This window comes from Mobula birostris, chromosome 27 (genome assembly GCF_030028105.1).
Source record: "Mobula birostris isolate sMobBir1 chromosome 27, sMobBir1.hap1, whole genome shotgun sequence".
NCBI classification, from domain to species: domain Eukaryota; kingdom Metazoa; phylum Chordata; class Chondrichthyes; order Myliobatiformes; family Myliobatidae; genus Mobula; species Mobula birostris.
The window spans coordinates 8,731,600-8,745,186 of NC_092396.1; the positions used below are offsets into that span (position 1 = coordinate 8,731,600).

General features: G+C 39.2%; 1 protein-coding gene across 5 annotated transcripts in view; it reads left to right on the forward strand.

Moving 5' to 3' along the window:
- Window positions 1–13,587, forward strand: part of ube4b (ubiquitination factor E4B, UFD2 homolog (S. cerevisiae)) — a 96,695-nt gene that overhangs the window by 29,405 nt on the left and 53,703 nt on the right. For 4 of the 5 annotated variants that reach the window (XM_072245336.1, XM_072245340.1, XM_072245338.1 and 1 more), the window contains exons 4-8: window positions 274–361; window positions 590–734; window positions 4,955–5,183; window positions 9,054–9,464; window positions 11,970–12,095. In XM_072245336.1, the coding sequence (XP_072101437.1) occupies window positions 274–361; window positions 590–734; window positions 4,955–5,183; window positions 9,054–9,464; window positions 11,970–12,095 (999 nt within the window). The remainder of the gene's footprint in view (window positions 1–273; window positions 362–589; window positions 735–4,954; window positions 5,184–9,053; window positions 9,465–11,969; window positions 12,096–13,587) is intronic. The other variant, XM_072245339.1, reaches the window with a different exon arrangement.

Sequence of the window (13,587 nt, forward strand, 5' to 3'; positions counted from 1 at the left end):
AACTGTAAAGTAATAAATATTTGTTCTTGGGTATTACAAACAAAATACCAAGCTTCTATTAGTGAAATGTTGCATTGTGATAACTAAATGATAATAAAGTTAATGTATGGGTCTACTTTCCATTATAAAATGCATTCATTGTAGTATTAAGATACTAGCTCCAAATTACCAACTATGACTGTTTTATAGAGTTGTTTCATTTTAAAGATATGCACAGATTCAAGTTTGCTTAACATAAAGATACTTTAGTTCAAGTGTCTTCCTTTTAAACAGCATGTCCCAAGTGGATGTGGACTCCGGAATTGAAAATATGGAAGTTGATGAGGGTGATCGTAGAGAAAAGAGAAGCCTGACTGATAAGGTACATTGTATTGGATTTTCCTAAGTAATTTAAAACATGATTGGTAAACCTTTGTAAACCAAAGATACCTGAAGATGATTGGTACATGAAGCTGGGACACAGATCAACTATGATCTCACCGAGTGACCGAACAAATTTGAAGAGCTGAATGACCACCTTCTGTTCCTTTAACCTTATTGTGGAGATCTGAAAGATCAGCTAATCAGTAATAACTGTTTTGTTTTTTAGGAACCGTCTTTAGCACCAGACGTATCAGAAGAGCAAGCACTTTCACTTATCTGTAAGATTTTCCGAGTCTCCTGGAAAGAACATGACAGGGATGTGATCTTCTTGCCTGGCCTGGCTGCAGAGTTTAAACTGAGTCCAAAAGAAGGTCAGAGCTAATGACAGTGATAGATGTTCTCAAAGTTGAGCCTTGTCAACCTTCAATGATTTGGAAAATTGTAAACGTCCTTAATTAAAAGCTAAATAATTCCTGTTTTACTGGAAAACTGCCAACATTTACCATATCATCAACATTTCTTAGCATGTCCATATCTGGTCCCGCCTCAAACGCAAGTGCTAAGTTAGAGTCCTAGTGAATGGTCTCGGCCCAAAACTGTCTACGGTTTTTCTTTTCATAGATGCTACGTGACTTGCTGAGCTCTTCCAGCATTTTGTATGTACTTAGAACCATAGAACATTACAGCACAGAAACAGGCCTTTTGGCCCTTCTTGGCTGTGCCGAGCCACTTTTCTGCCTAGTCCCACTGACCTGTACCTGGACCATATTCCTCCATACACCTCTCATCCATGTACCTGTCCAAGTTTTTCTTGAATGTTAAAAGTGAGCCCGCATTTACCACTTCATCTGGCAGCTCATTCCACACTCCCACCACTCTCTGTGTGAAGAAGCCCCTCCCTAATGTTCCCTTTAAGCTTTTTCCCCTTCACCCTTAACCCATGTACTCTGGTTTTTTTTCTCCCCTAGCCTCAGTGGAAAAACCTGCTTGCATTCACTCTATCTATACCCATCATAATTTTATATACCTCTATCAAATCTCCCCTCATTCTTCTATGCTCCAGGGAATAAAGTCCTAACCTATTCAACCTTTCTCTGTAACTCAGTTTCTCAAGTCCCGGCAACATCCTTGTAAACTTTCTCTGCACTCTTTCAACCCTATTAATATCCTTGCTGTAATTTGGTGACCAAAACTGTACACAATACTCCAAATTCGGCCTCACCAATGCCTTATACAACTTCACCATAACATTCCAACTCTTATACTCAATACTTTGATTTATAAAGGCCAATGTACCAAAAGCTCTCTTTACGACCCTATCTACCTGTGATGCCACTTTTAGGGAATTTTGTATCTGTATTCTCAGATCCCTCTGTTCTACTGCATTCCTCAGTGCCCTACCATTTACCTTGTATGTTCTACCTTGGTTTGTCCTTCCAATGTGCAATACCTCACACTTGTCTGTAATTAAATTCCATCTGGCATTTTTCAGCCCATTTTTCCAGCTGGTCCAAGTCCCTCTGCAAGCTTTGAAAACCTTCCTCACTGTCTACTACACCTCCAATCTTTGTATCATCAGCAAATTTGCTGATCAAATTTACCACATTATCATCCAGATCATTGATATAGATGACAAATAACAATAGACCCAGCACTGATCCCTGTGGCACACCACTAGTCACAGGCCTCCACTCAGAGAAGCAATCCTCCACTACCACTCTCTGGCTTCTTCCATTGAGCCAATGTCTCATCCAATTTACTATTCTCCATGTATACCTAGCGACTGAATCTTCCTAACTAACCTCCCATGTGGAACCTTGTCAAAGGCCTTACTGAAGTCCATGTAGACAACATCCACTGCCTTCCCTTCATCCACTTTCCTGGTAACCTCCTCGAAAAACTCTAATAGATTGGTTAAACATGACCTACCACGCACAAAGCCATGTTGACTCTCCCTAATAAGTCCCTGTCTATCCAAATACTTGTAGATACTTTCTCTCAATACTCCTTCCAATAATTTACCTACTACCGACGTCAAACTTACCGGCCTATAATTTCCTGGATTACTTTTAGAGCCTTTTTTAAATAACAGAACAACATGAGCTGTCCTCCAATACTTTGGTACCTCACCCGTAGATACTGACATTTTAAATATATCTGCCAGGGCCCCTGCAATTTCAACACTAGTCTCCTTCAAGGTCTGAGGGAATACCCTGTCAGGTCCTCGGGATTTATCTACTCTGATTTGCCTCAAGATAGCAAGCACCTCCTCCTCCTCAATCTGTATAGGTTCCATGACCTCACTACTTGTTTGCCTTATTTCCATTGACTCCATGCCAGTTTCCTTAGTAAATACAGACGCAAAAAAAACCCATTTAAGATCTCCCCCAAACAACAGGAATTCTGCAGATGCTGGAAATTCAGGCAACACACATCAAAGTTGCTGGTGGACGCAGCAGACCAGGCGGCATCTCTAGGAAGAGGTACAATCGACGTTTCAGGCCGAGACCCTTCGTCAGGACTAACTGAAGGAAGAGTTAGTAAGAGATTAGTTACTAACTCTTCCTTCAGTTAGTCCTGACGAAGGGTCTCGGCCTGAAACGTCGATTGTACCTCTTCCTAGAGATGCCGCCTGGCCTGCTGCGTCCACCAGCAACTTTGATGTGTGTTGCTAAGATCTCCCCCAATTCTTTTGGTTCCATACATAGCTGACCACTCTTCAAGATCTTCAAGAGGACCAATTATATCCCTTACTAACCTTTTGCTCTTAATATACCTGTAGAAGCTCTTTGGATTATCCTTCACCTTGACTGCCAAAGCAACCTCATGTCTTTTAGCCCTCCTGTTTTCTTTCTTAAGTACTTTTTTGCACTTTTTACACTCATTAGGCACCTTATATGCTCCCTGTTTCCTATACATGTCATACATCTCTCTTCTTTATCAGAGTTCCAATATCCCTTGAGAACCAAATTTCCTTATTCTTATTCACTTTGCCTTTGATCCTGACAGGAACGTACGAACTCTGCACTCTCAAAATTTCTTCTTTGAAGATCTCCCACTTACCAATCACATCCTTGCTAGAGAACAACCTGTCCCAATCCACGCTTTTTAAATCCTTTCTCATTCCTTCAAATTTGGCCTTTTTCCAGTTTAGAACCTCAACCCGAGGACTAGATCTATCTTTATCCATGATCAAGTTGAAACTAATGGTGTTATGATCACTGGAACCAAAGTGTTCCCCTACACACACTTCCGTCACCTGTCCTAACTCGTTTCCTAATAGGAGATCTAATATTACATCCTCTCTAGTTTGTACCTCTATATATTGATTTAGAAAACTTTCCTGAACACATTTTACAAACTCTAACCCATCTAGACCTTTAACAGTCTGGGAATCCCAATCAATAGGTGGAAAATTAAAATCCCCTACCATCACAACTTTACGTTTCCTGCAGTTGTTTGCTATCTCTCTGCAGGTTTGCTCCTCCAATTCTCGCTGACTATTGGGTGGTCTATAATACAACCCCATTAATGTGGTCATACCTTTCCTGTTTCTCAGCTCCACCCATATGGCCTCAGTAGACAAGCCCTCTAATCTGTCCTGCCTGAGCACTGCTGTAACATTTTCCCTGACTAGCAATGCCACCACCCCCCCACTCTTCATTCCTCTGCCTTTATCACGTCTGAAACATCGGAACCCCGGAACATTAAGCTTGCTGCCCATTACACTGCTGGTGTTTATGGCAGCAACAAAGGTCCTTCATCTCTGTCTGTCCTTGGCCACACACACGTAGAAGGATTCTTTGCTGTTTCCGTAACAGTTTTGTTTGACCATTCAGGGTTGTTGGCCCCTGAGCTGAATCCCTGAACTTGGAGGACCAGTGAACTACTTAGCTTGGCCTCTACTGTTTGAGCTGTTTGGCATGAGTGACCCTACCAAGAGTCAGAGCATTTGGCCCTGACTGCAGCCAACATAGCTCTCTTGGTCATTGAGGCACGCAAGCCTCCAAACCACGACAAGGATGTGATCTTCTTGGAGGATTTTCTATGTAATTCTCTATCAATTTAGATAGAGATGTATGGATATTCAGAGTTCAGAATAAAAATGGACTTCCAGTCAAAAAAAATTTAATGTCATCCATTTAGCATTTGCTTAGGGTTATGTTGGATAGATACCATTGAGTCAGCTAAGCTAAGCAAGTGCATTGTACAACATTTCAGAATGCTGGTGTTTTGAAATCAAGTTGAGTATTGTATGTTGGGTTAGTACAGTGGTTAGCATAACAGTAATACAGCTCCAATGACTAGAGTTCGATTCCTGCTGTTGTCTGTAATAAGTTTGTAAGTTTTCCTCATGACTGTGTTTCCTCCAAGGTGCTCCAGTTACCTCCCACATTTCAATAGTGGGAGTAAGGGTTAGAAAGCCGTGTGCATGCCATGTTGGCACCAGAAACATGGCGACACTTATAGCCTGACCCAGCACATCCTTGGACTGTGTTGGTTGTTGATGCAAGCAATGCATTTTACTATGTTTCAATGTACATCTGACAAATCAAATCATTAATCTTTATGAAGTATTTTTTGCTTCTAGTTTTTTCAGACTGGAAGGACTTAATTGGCCAGATTCTGATGGAGGTTATGATGCTGTCCACTCAGATGCCAGAAGACAACCCATTTGCCAGTTTGACTGCCACATCTCAGCCTATTGCAGCTGCTGCAAGATCACCTGACAGGAGCTTACCACTTAACCCTTTGTCAAGTCAAGGAACAAGTCCTATGTTTTGTAGTCCTGGTTCATTTGGTGCCAGTTCTTTATCAAGGTACATCTCAAAAGTCCTGAAATTTCCTTCTCTATTTATTGATTTTTACAATAAAAAAAGTTGAGATATTTTGTCATTTAACTGGAACTATCCACAATAGACAACACGGGGATAGACAAGATAACCATTTTCTTAATGGTATATTTAACTTTGAGGTTTCTACACTCAAGTACTTTTAATGTATTATAGTAAAACCATATATTCAAGTTGTTTGAAAAAGGCTTTTGAATTTTGATCTTTTGTTTTTCTCTTGGTTAAACTTAAAGATGATCCCTTTGACTCTGAAGACTTAGAAGCCATTTGGCCCATCTGTCTGATCAGCTATTCATTGTTGGTTTATTTTCCCTCTCAACCCCATTCTCCTGCCTTCTCCCCTTAATCTTTGATACCTTTATTAATCAAAAATCTGTCAACCTCATGCTTTATTTATTGATGTAAAGCATGGAATAGGTCCTTACGGCCCTTCGAGCCACGCCACCCAGCAATCCCATGATTTAATCCATGGGACAATGACCAATTAACCTATCAGTTGGTATTTGGACTGTGGGAGGAAACCGGGGCATCTGGAAGGAACCCATGCAGTCATGGGGAGCATGTACAAACTCCTTGCAGGCAGCGGCCGGAAGTATAGTCAGTGACTTGGCCTCCACAGCCGTCCGTGGCAAGAGATTCCTTTTCACCTCTGTTCTAAAAGGACTGGATTCTGAGGTTGTGCCCTGTGGTCCCAGACTCCCCCCTGTTGGAAGCACTTCTGCCTTTTTCATGTTTAGCATTTTGTCTTGTTTCTATAACTGACCTTTGTAATTCCAGTTTTTTTCTTAAAAGTCAAGAATATGGCTGTTATGAACACTCTCCAAACTATCACTACTTTTATATTAGTGCACTCTGGTTTACTTGAAGATTTGTTTGTTTTTAGATTGTGTAATGGCTAAGCATTCATGATTTGCTGTGACCATCCAGAATATTTATACCAGTTGAGTTTTAACAATTAGAATAAATTATATCCCTAGTACGTGTGTAGAGTAAATCTAAATGTCAAAGTTGCTGGTGAACACAGCAGGCCAGGCAGCATCTCTAGGAAGAGGTACAGTCGACGTTTCGGGCCGAGACCCTTCGTCAGGACTAACTGAAAGAAGAGCTAGTAAGAGATTTGAAAGTGGGAGGGGGAGATCTGAAATGATAGGAGAATACAGGAGGGGGAGGGATGGAGCCAGGAGCTGGACAGGTGATTGGCAAAAGGGATATGAGAGGATCATGGGACAGGAGGCACAGGGAGAAGGAAAGGGCGGGGGGAACCCAGAGGATGGGCAAGGGGTATAGTCAGAGGGAGAAAAAGGAGAAGTGAGAGAAAGAATGTGTGTATATAAATAAATAACGGATGGGATACGAGGGGGAGGTGGGGCATTAGTGGAAGTTTGAGAAGTCAATGTTCATGCCATCAGGTTGGAGGCTACCCAGATGGAATATAAGGTGTTGTTCCTCCAACCTGAGTGTGGCCTCATCTTTACAGTAGAGGAGGCCGTGGATAGACATGTCAGAATGGGATGTGGAATTAAAATGTGTGGCCACTGGGAGATCCTGCTTTCTCTGGCGGACAGAGTCTAACTTCCGCTAATGCCCCACCCCCTCGTACCCCGTCCGTTGCATTCACCAGCAACTTTGATGTGTGTAGCTTGAATTTCCAGCATCTGCAGAATTCCTCATGTTTGCTTAAATCTAAATGTGTATGGTTTATCAATAGAGCTATGTAACCGAGTGAAGTTCAACTTGATTTATTTTTAGAATTAACTAAACTCTGCAACTCAGCACTCTTGCCTCCTTTATCAGATTCCTTTTTTCTCCAGTCCTTTGCCTTTTCCACCCATCACCTCCCACCTTCTTACTCTGGTGTTTTCCAGTCCTGAAGAAGGGTCTTTCTTGGAACATCGGCTGTTTTGTTTATTTCCATGGATGCTGCCTGCCCTGCTGAGTTCCTCCACTACTTTTGGGTGTCTGATTGATACTTTAGTCATGTCTTTCTTGAAATTGGTTTTAAATCTAAACTATTCTCCCCAGCGCAGCAGAAACAACACCAGGCGTTTGTTGAGGAAACATATTTATATGATGGATATGTATTTTGCTGTTGGTATGGGGAGGAGGAAATGTGAAAGCATCTGTGCCTTGGGTACTTTGATCATGTAAACTTTATTTTCTTAAACTTTGAAAAGCTATAATTGAAACATGGAAGAGTTTTGATGTTATGTTTTGTGAAATGCCGTTTATTTGGCTAATTGTCATAAATGCTGGGGGTTGTGACTTGATGTCGTCCTGTATTATGCAAGAAGTATGGTAAAAGAATCTATGACATGGCCTGAAGTCTCAGTGATATTTTCTTGAAGGGTCAAAAGTGGATGAGAATGATCCTGGGATGTAAAGGTTAATGTACGAGGAGTTTTTGATCTCTCTGGGCCTGTACTCACTGGAGTTTAAAGGGGGGGGGGCGGTGGAATCTCATTGAAAGCTATTGAATATTGAAAGGCCTAGACTGAGTGGATGTGGAAAGGATTTTCCTATAATGGAGGAGTCTAAAACCAGAGGGCACAGACTCAGAAGGATGTCCCATTAGAGCAGATGGGGTGGAATTTCTTTGGCCAGAGGGTGGTAAATCTCTGGACTTCACCACAGACCGGGTGGCCACAAAAACAGTCAGCGGTGGAAGCTAATTGGGTATATTTTAAGCAGATTCTTGATTAGTAAGTGTCAAAGGTTATCGGGAGTAGACAGGAGGATGGGGTTGAGTCAGATAATAAATCAGCTGTGATGGAATGGCAGAGCAGACTCAATGGCCTAATTCTGCTCCCATGTCTTAGAGTCTATTAGGACTTCAAGGTGGAAGATGATACTTGAGTGGGGCTTGAAAGCATTCTTAAACTAAATTTGACAGCAAGCCATGCAGAAAATGGGTATGGTATGGGTAGAAGAGTAGAATTGAAGAAGTGTCTTGGGTAGAAGACACCAGAATTCCAGAACTTTTGGGCTTTGGCAGCAAATGGTGGGAGAAAATGGCAGTGAAATGGAAGAAAAGTAGTCAGGACCTAGCTTGCAAATATCTCCCACTGTGATGTTTAAAACCTGCCAGTTGGATATAAATCACATTTAAATTTGTGTGGTATATGCACAGCTTTAATTTGTTTTTTTAATAAACAGTAATTGGATTTATTTTTCCATTTTGATCCAAAGATTACATGCCTGTGGCCAATTAGAGACTAATGCAATTTTTCCTGAGAATATTTTCCATTGTAATTGTAAAGTTATGTCTTTGCAATTTTAAAAAACTTTTTAAAAATCATGTTATTCAAATTTTAACCAAATTTCTGATTTTTTTTTTGTCTGAAAAGATAATGTTCGTTGAGGGAATGAGATGCATTTGATTCTTTGCTTATGATGTCTGCAAAATCCTTGTGTAAATTGGATCTAATTCAATTTCATTCGAAAGTTATTTTCTTTTTGTGGCTGCCGCCATCTCATATCAAGGACTGATTTGTTATTAGATGTTGATCATCTATTTTCTTTGGTATTGAGGTGCAGAGGGGTTTGCTGCAAGCAATTTATATCAGTGACAGTGATGTCCATTATTGGTGGAAGAAGTGTAAGATGTTCTATTTTGTGTGACTGCACATTTTGTGATCAGTCTTGATGAAATAGTTTTGTGACTTTTTTGATATTGTCAGAATGTTACAAAACCACTTGGAAATATAATTGAAATGATACTGTTCCTCTGTACAAATGCTGTTGCGTGTGAATTTGCCATTTTAGAATCACAGCCTTATTATGTTTTACATGCTGTATCATTTTTTTCCATTCTTTCTAATTTCTGTCTTAATATTCTAGTCTATATGGAACCAGCCCAAGTTTTCGATTCCTTTCAGCCAGCCAACACTCCACGACTGCTGGCAGTGCCACCCAGCAGCCTAACTTTACTAGTCATGTTTCATTGACTCCCAGTTCTCCATATCAACGCACCTTCGCTACTTGTCCGTCCTCGACTCAAGCCTGCTCTTCGGGACAACCATCTTCCACAGTGAGCTGCCCTCCCCCATTCTCTACTTCTCCCAGGCTAAGAACTGTTGGTACCAATATATTGCCAGTCGCCTCTGTGTCTTCTAGCCCACAAACTGTGCCTAGTAGTCCTTCAGTCCAAATAAGTTCTCCAAGACAAAGATCTTCCATAATGGGTCCACCATTATTTCCAGTAACTTCTACAGTTTCTCGCTCCTCTCCATTGAACCAGCTACCTTCTAGGTATTGTGTTTAAAAAAAATTTTGGAGAAAAAAGATCTTGTGTTAAACTTTAAAATTACTTGGTAAAGGAACATTTATTCCAAAAATGCTCATTCTTGCAGAAATTAAATATATTTGCTTTATTAGAATTTTAAAATTTTGATTCCTAGTAATGTTGACTTTATGGATTAAATACAAAACTTAAAATTCCAAGCAATTTAAATTTTTTTGTAAGATTTGCTATCTTTTGGATAAGAATAGCATTTGAAAATGCAACAAGCTCGAGAAGAAGCAGTGCAATTCTTCATTGCATTTTATGAAAGTTAATGTTGGTATTGGATGATTTTGTACTACTTAAAATAAATTATTTTCACTGTTTGAGTACTATCAATATGAAAGGACTAAATTAGACACAAATTTCATGACATATGCCAGTGATTTTAGACCTGCTTCTGATTCCGACAAGGTGAAAAACATATTTAAGGATTCAGAGTAACTCTGAGAAATGATTGACTGAAAGTAAGAGGCTCTATTTCAAGAAGTAATGTGGTGAGGTGTGAAGTGTGTGATGCCTGACAAAAGGATGGGATTAGTGCCAGGGAGATTTCAGGAAACATTTGCTGATTGGATGGCAAGTTTTTAAAAAAAAAATTAAGAAACCTGTCAAGCTAAAATAGAAAGCAGAAATTTTAAATTGAGGAATATAAAATGTGGAAGTATGGGGAATTTGCTTCATGCTGCATTTTTTGTAAGATGTTGCAAGCCATGGTAGAACAGATAATTGGACTGCATGCTATTAAATACCAAAGCATTTCATCATTGTTCACTGAGGAAATTATCATCTGCCTTCCTAGTCAGCAATAGTCAAAAGCCTGGCTACTATTCTATGCTCCTGAAATAATGAATGGTGAAACTGGTGATTGCCTGCCAAGGATTCATTGGAAATCAGATTTATGTCTGGTGGAATGTACTACATGTTCTTAAAGGATTCTAAATATAAACCTAATTGATAGGGGAAACAAGCAGCTGGCTGAAGCAGAAAAATAATGAAAGCACCTGAAAAATCAACTACTAAGAAGGTTGCCATGGTTTTGAGGGTGGTGGGTCAACAAAGGTATTGTCTGCAATGTTATTTATATTTACCTGCCAAGAAAAGTTGAAGTAGTGGGCATCTAAACTGGTATTCAGGACTGGGAAGTTGATCAGAGGAGAGATTGGACAGTTTATGCAGAGAAAACAAATGAGACTGGGGTAATGTTTTCAATTTTTAAGAGGAGCTGTGAGGGTACACAAACAAAGGTATTTGCTGTGGATGTAAGTTTAGTGGAATGGATAAGATATAATCAGGTTTAACTTAAAATGGTTCTGAATGTGTGGGGAACATCCTCCTGAAGAGACAGTTGAGGGCAATTTATATTTATATTTGAAGTATTGGAAGAGAGTAAAACAAATAATGTACTCAGGTTGAAACAGTGATCGAAAGGGAACAGTATAGCTGGACAACAAGATTGGGGTGGATGGATTGGGCTGAAAGACCTGTTTCTGTTGTATGATTCTGAGTAAATCAGCAGGAGAAAGGGAATGATTAGATGGTCATAATAAATATTAAGATGAGAGACTTAAATAATGGATTTTATCGGCAGAATTGATTCAAAAATTTATCTTTGAGTTTTCACTGATCATACAGTTAAACTTAGAACTTGCACCTTGATTGATATATTGCTGACTGGTCATTCAAACTTGAAACAGTTACTTTAATACATTGCTGTTTTGGGTGGGACATCTGATACTCTGAAAGGTATTTTAATTCCTTAATGGGATGTCAGCATTTGCCACGATGCTGTCTTTGGCAAAATTCAGTTTATTACTACTTCTTCAGTTCTTGTATCCTTGTGCTTTGGCATTTACAAAAAAACAAGGACCCAATTCATCTGATTTGGTTAAGTGTGGTGGCAATTTTGTAATGTCATCTAGGATGAAAGCTGATAGTTTACCTCACATCAGCATTCTATAGTACCTAAAAGGAACCTGAAATATGATTTCGAGTTGTGTGCATGTAACTTGGAATCTTTGTCACTCAGCTGCATTGTAGTTGATATCAGCGAAAAGTTTAAAGGAGAATTTAAAATTGCTGAATATTAGTGTAAATGTGCTGGTCTTTAGTGACGCAGGTGGGGAAAATGCAGTTATTTCCTATTGGACAGCAAAAACCAGAATTTGCTAAAACCTGGTTTCACTTTAAAATGGCCTACCTAGTTCCAAGACCTGACATGTAAAATTATTTTTAACACCTACTAGAATGTATTGAGCATTATGGGGGAAAAGCAGCATTTAAACTTTTGCATTTAATATTGATACTGAGCTCTATTTGAACTTCAGTGTGAGCAGTTGAAGGGCTGAGCTCCATTTATAATACCCCAACCATTTATCTTGTGCATTGTGATTTATTTTGACATTTTAACAGTGGCTGTTGTAGGTTTCCTGAATGAACTTAACACTCATCTCTCTCAATCTTTGCTCTGGTAGTATATACACCAATCCCTTTTCTCTCCTCCTCTACGCCCTTTCTGATTTACCGGAGGACAGCAGTGATGATGATGCTGATGATGAGGAAGACGATGTTGATTTATCTAGTGTGCAGTTTGGTTCCAGGTATCCAATTTTCTGGGACTGGCAATGTTTATTATAACAGCATGGGTTTATGCATTTGGAAGTGTAACTAACAATGTGATTTTCTTTTTGTACTGCAGTAGCTTTTAACTTGCTAGTCCTCTTCATATTCCTTCATTCACTTTTTTCCATTTCCTACTGTAGCAGCTCAACACTGTAGACCAGGAAATAAGTGAAGTTTAGAATGGCATAACCAAGTAACAGTAAAACTCTTTTAGCATGTTCATAACCTGCAAGCAACATGAAAGGAATTATTTATTGTAAGTTCCTAATGACTCATCTGTTGTCTTTTTTGAAGAGGTTAATTGCACGCTATCATATTGCAAGCTAAGGTACGCAATGTATTGCAAACTAATGATCTATCACTTTCAGTGCTCTACATTGGTTCTGTAATTTGTGTACTTCAAAAATAAAATGATGTTTCTCCCAGAGGGGAGTGTTACAGTAATGGTGACTCGATTCTGCAAGCACAGATTTTCAGATTTATTTCTTGTCATTGGTTGATTTATTTGTAACAGGCTTAAGAAAGCTATTTTCTAAATTGAACACAAATAATTTTATAGGACAAATTAATTATAAGTATCATAATTTTCCAAAAGCCTAAAATCTAGGTGGTCTCAAGTTGAACTGAGGTGAGAAGGAATTTCTTCTTAAAACCATGGAATTTGTTGCTGTTGTAATTAAGGCAGAGATTGATAGGTTCTTGATTGGTAAGGAGCTAATGGCTACAGAGAGAAAGTGGAAGAATGCGGTGGAGAAAAGGGAGAAAAATGAACCTGATCGAATAGTAGAACAAATTTATTGGGCTGAATGGCCCAATTCTACTCCTTAACGTCTTGCGAATCTTAGTTCGCATCCCTGCATTGAGATATTTATAAAATAGGTAATTCAATATGCTGATGAGGCTTAGTTTAGTTGTTGTTTAGTTTAATATAAATTATTTTATTTTCTTGGTTGTAAATTAAGATTTCCCAATTTCAGTTGGGTACAATTTTTCCTATTAAGATGAGAAAACCCAATTTTGGGTTTTGAAGGTTAGCTGGTAACTTTTGGTGTGTGCTTGCAATGCAATTTAAATAGATCTTGTAGATGAATACATTTCCTGTTTCTTAGGTAGAAGGCAAAGTGGAGCTGGAACTTGGATTAATACAGGTGACAAGTGTTTCAATCAAGATGCCATCTAGTCTCATTCAGTATTTCTGGAAAAATGAGAGGATTGGTGGTTGCAGTCTTTTTAATGCTGTCTTAATTTCCAAAATTTTGCGAACTTTAAACCAGATCTATTTCTCTCTAAGAGCCTTGCATGTAACATGCTTGAGCCATTACTATATGTGAACGTGTAGTGCAAAATTCAGAGTAGATTTGTTATAGTTGATAACTTTGGACAATTCATTGTAGGTAGTGGTACTTTTGAGGATGGGTTACATTTTCTGCTAAACTTGAAGTACGTAGGATTTGTCCTTTCGGCTTTGTA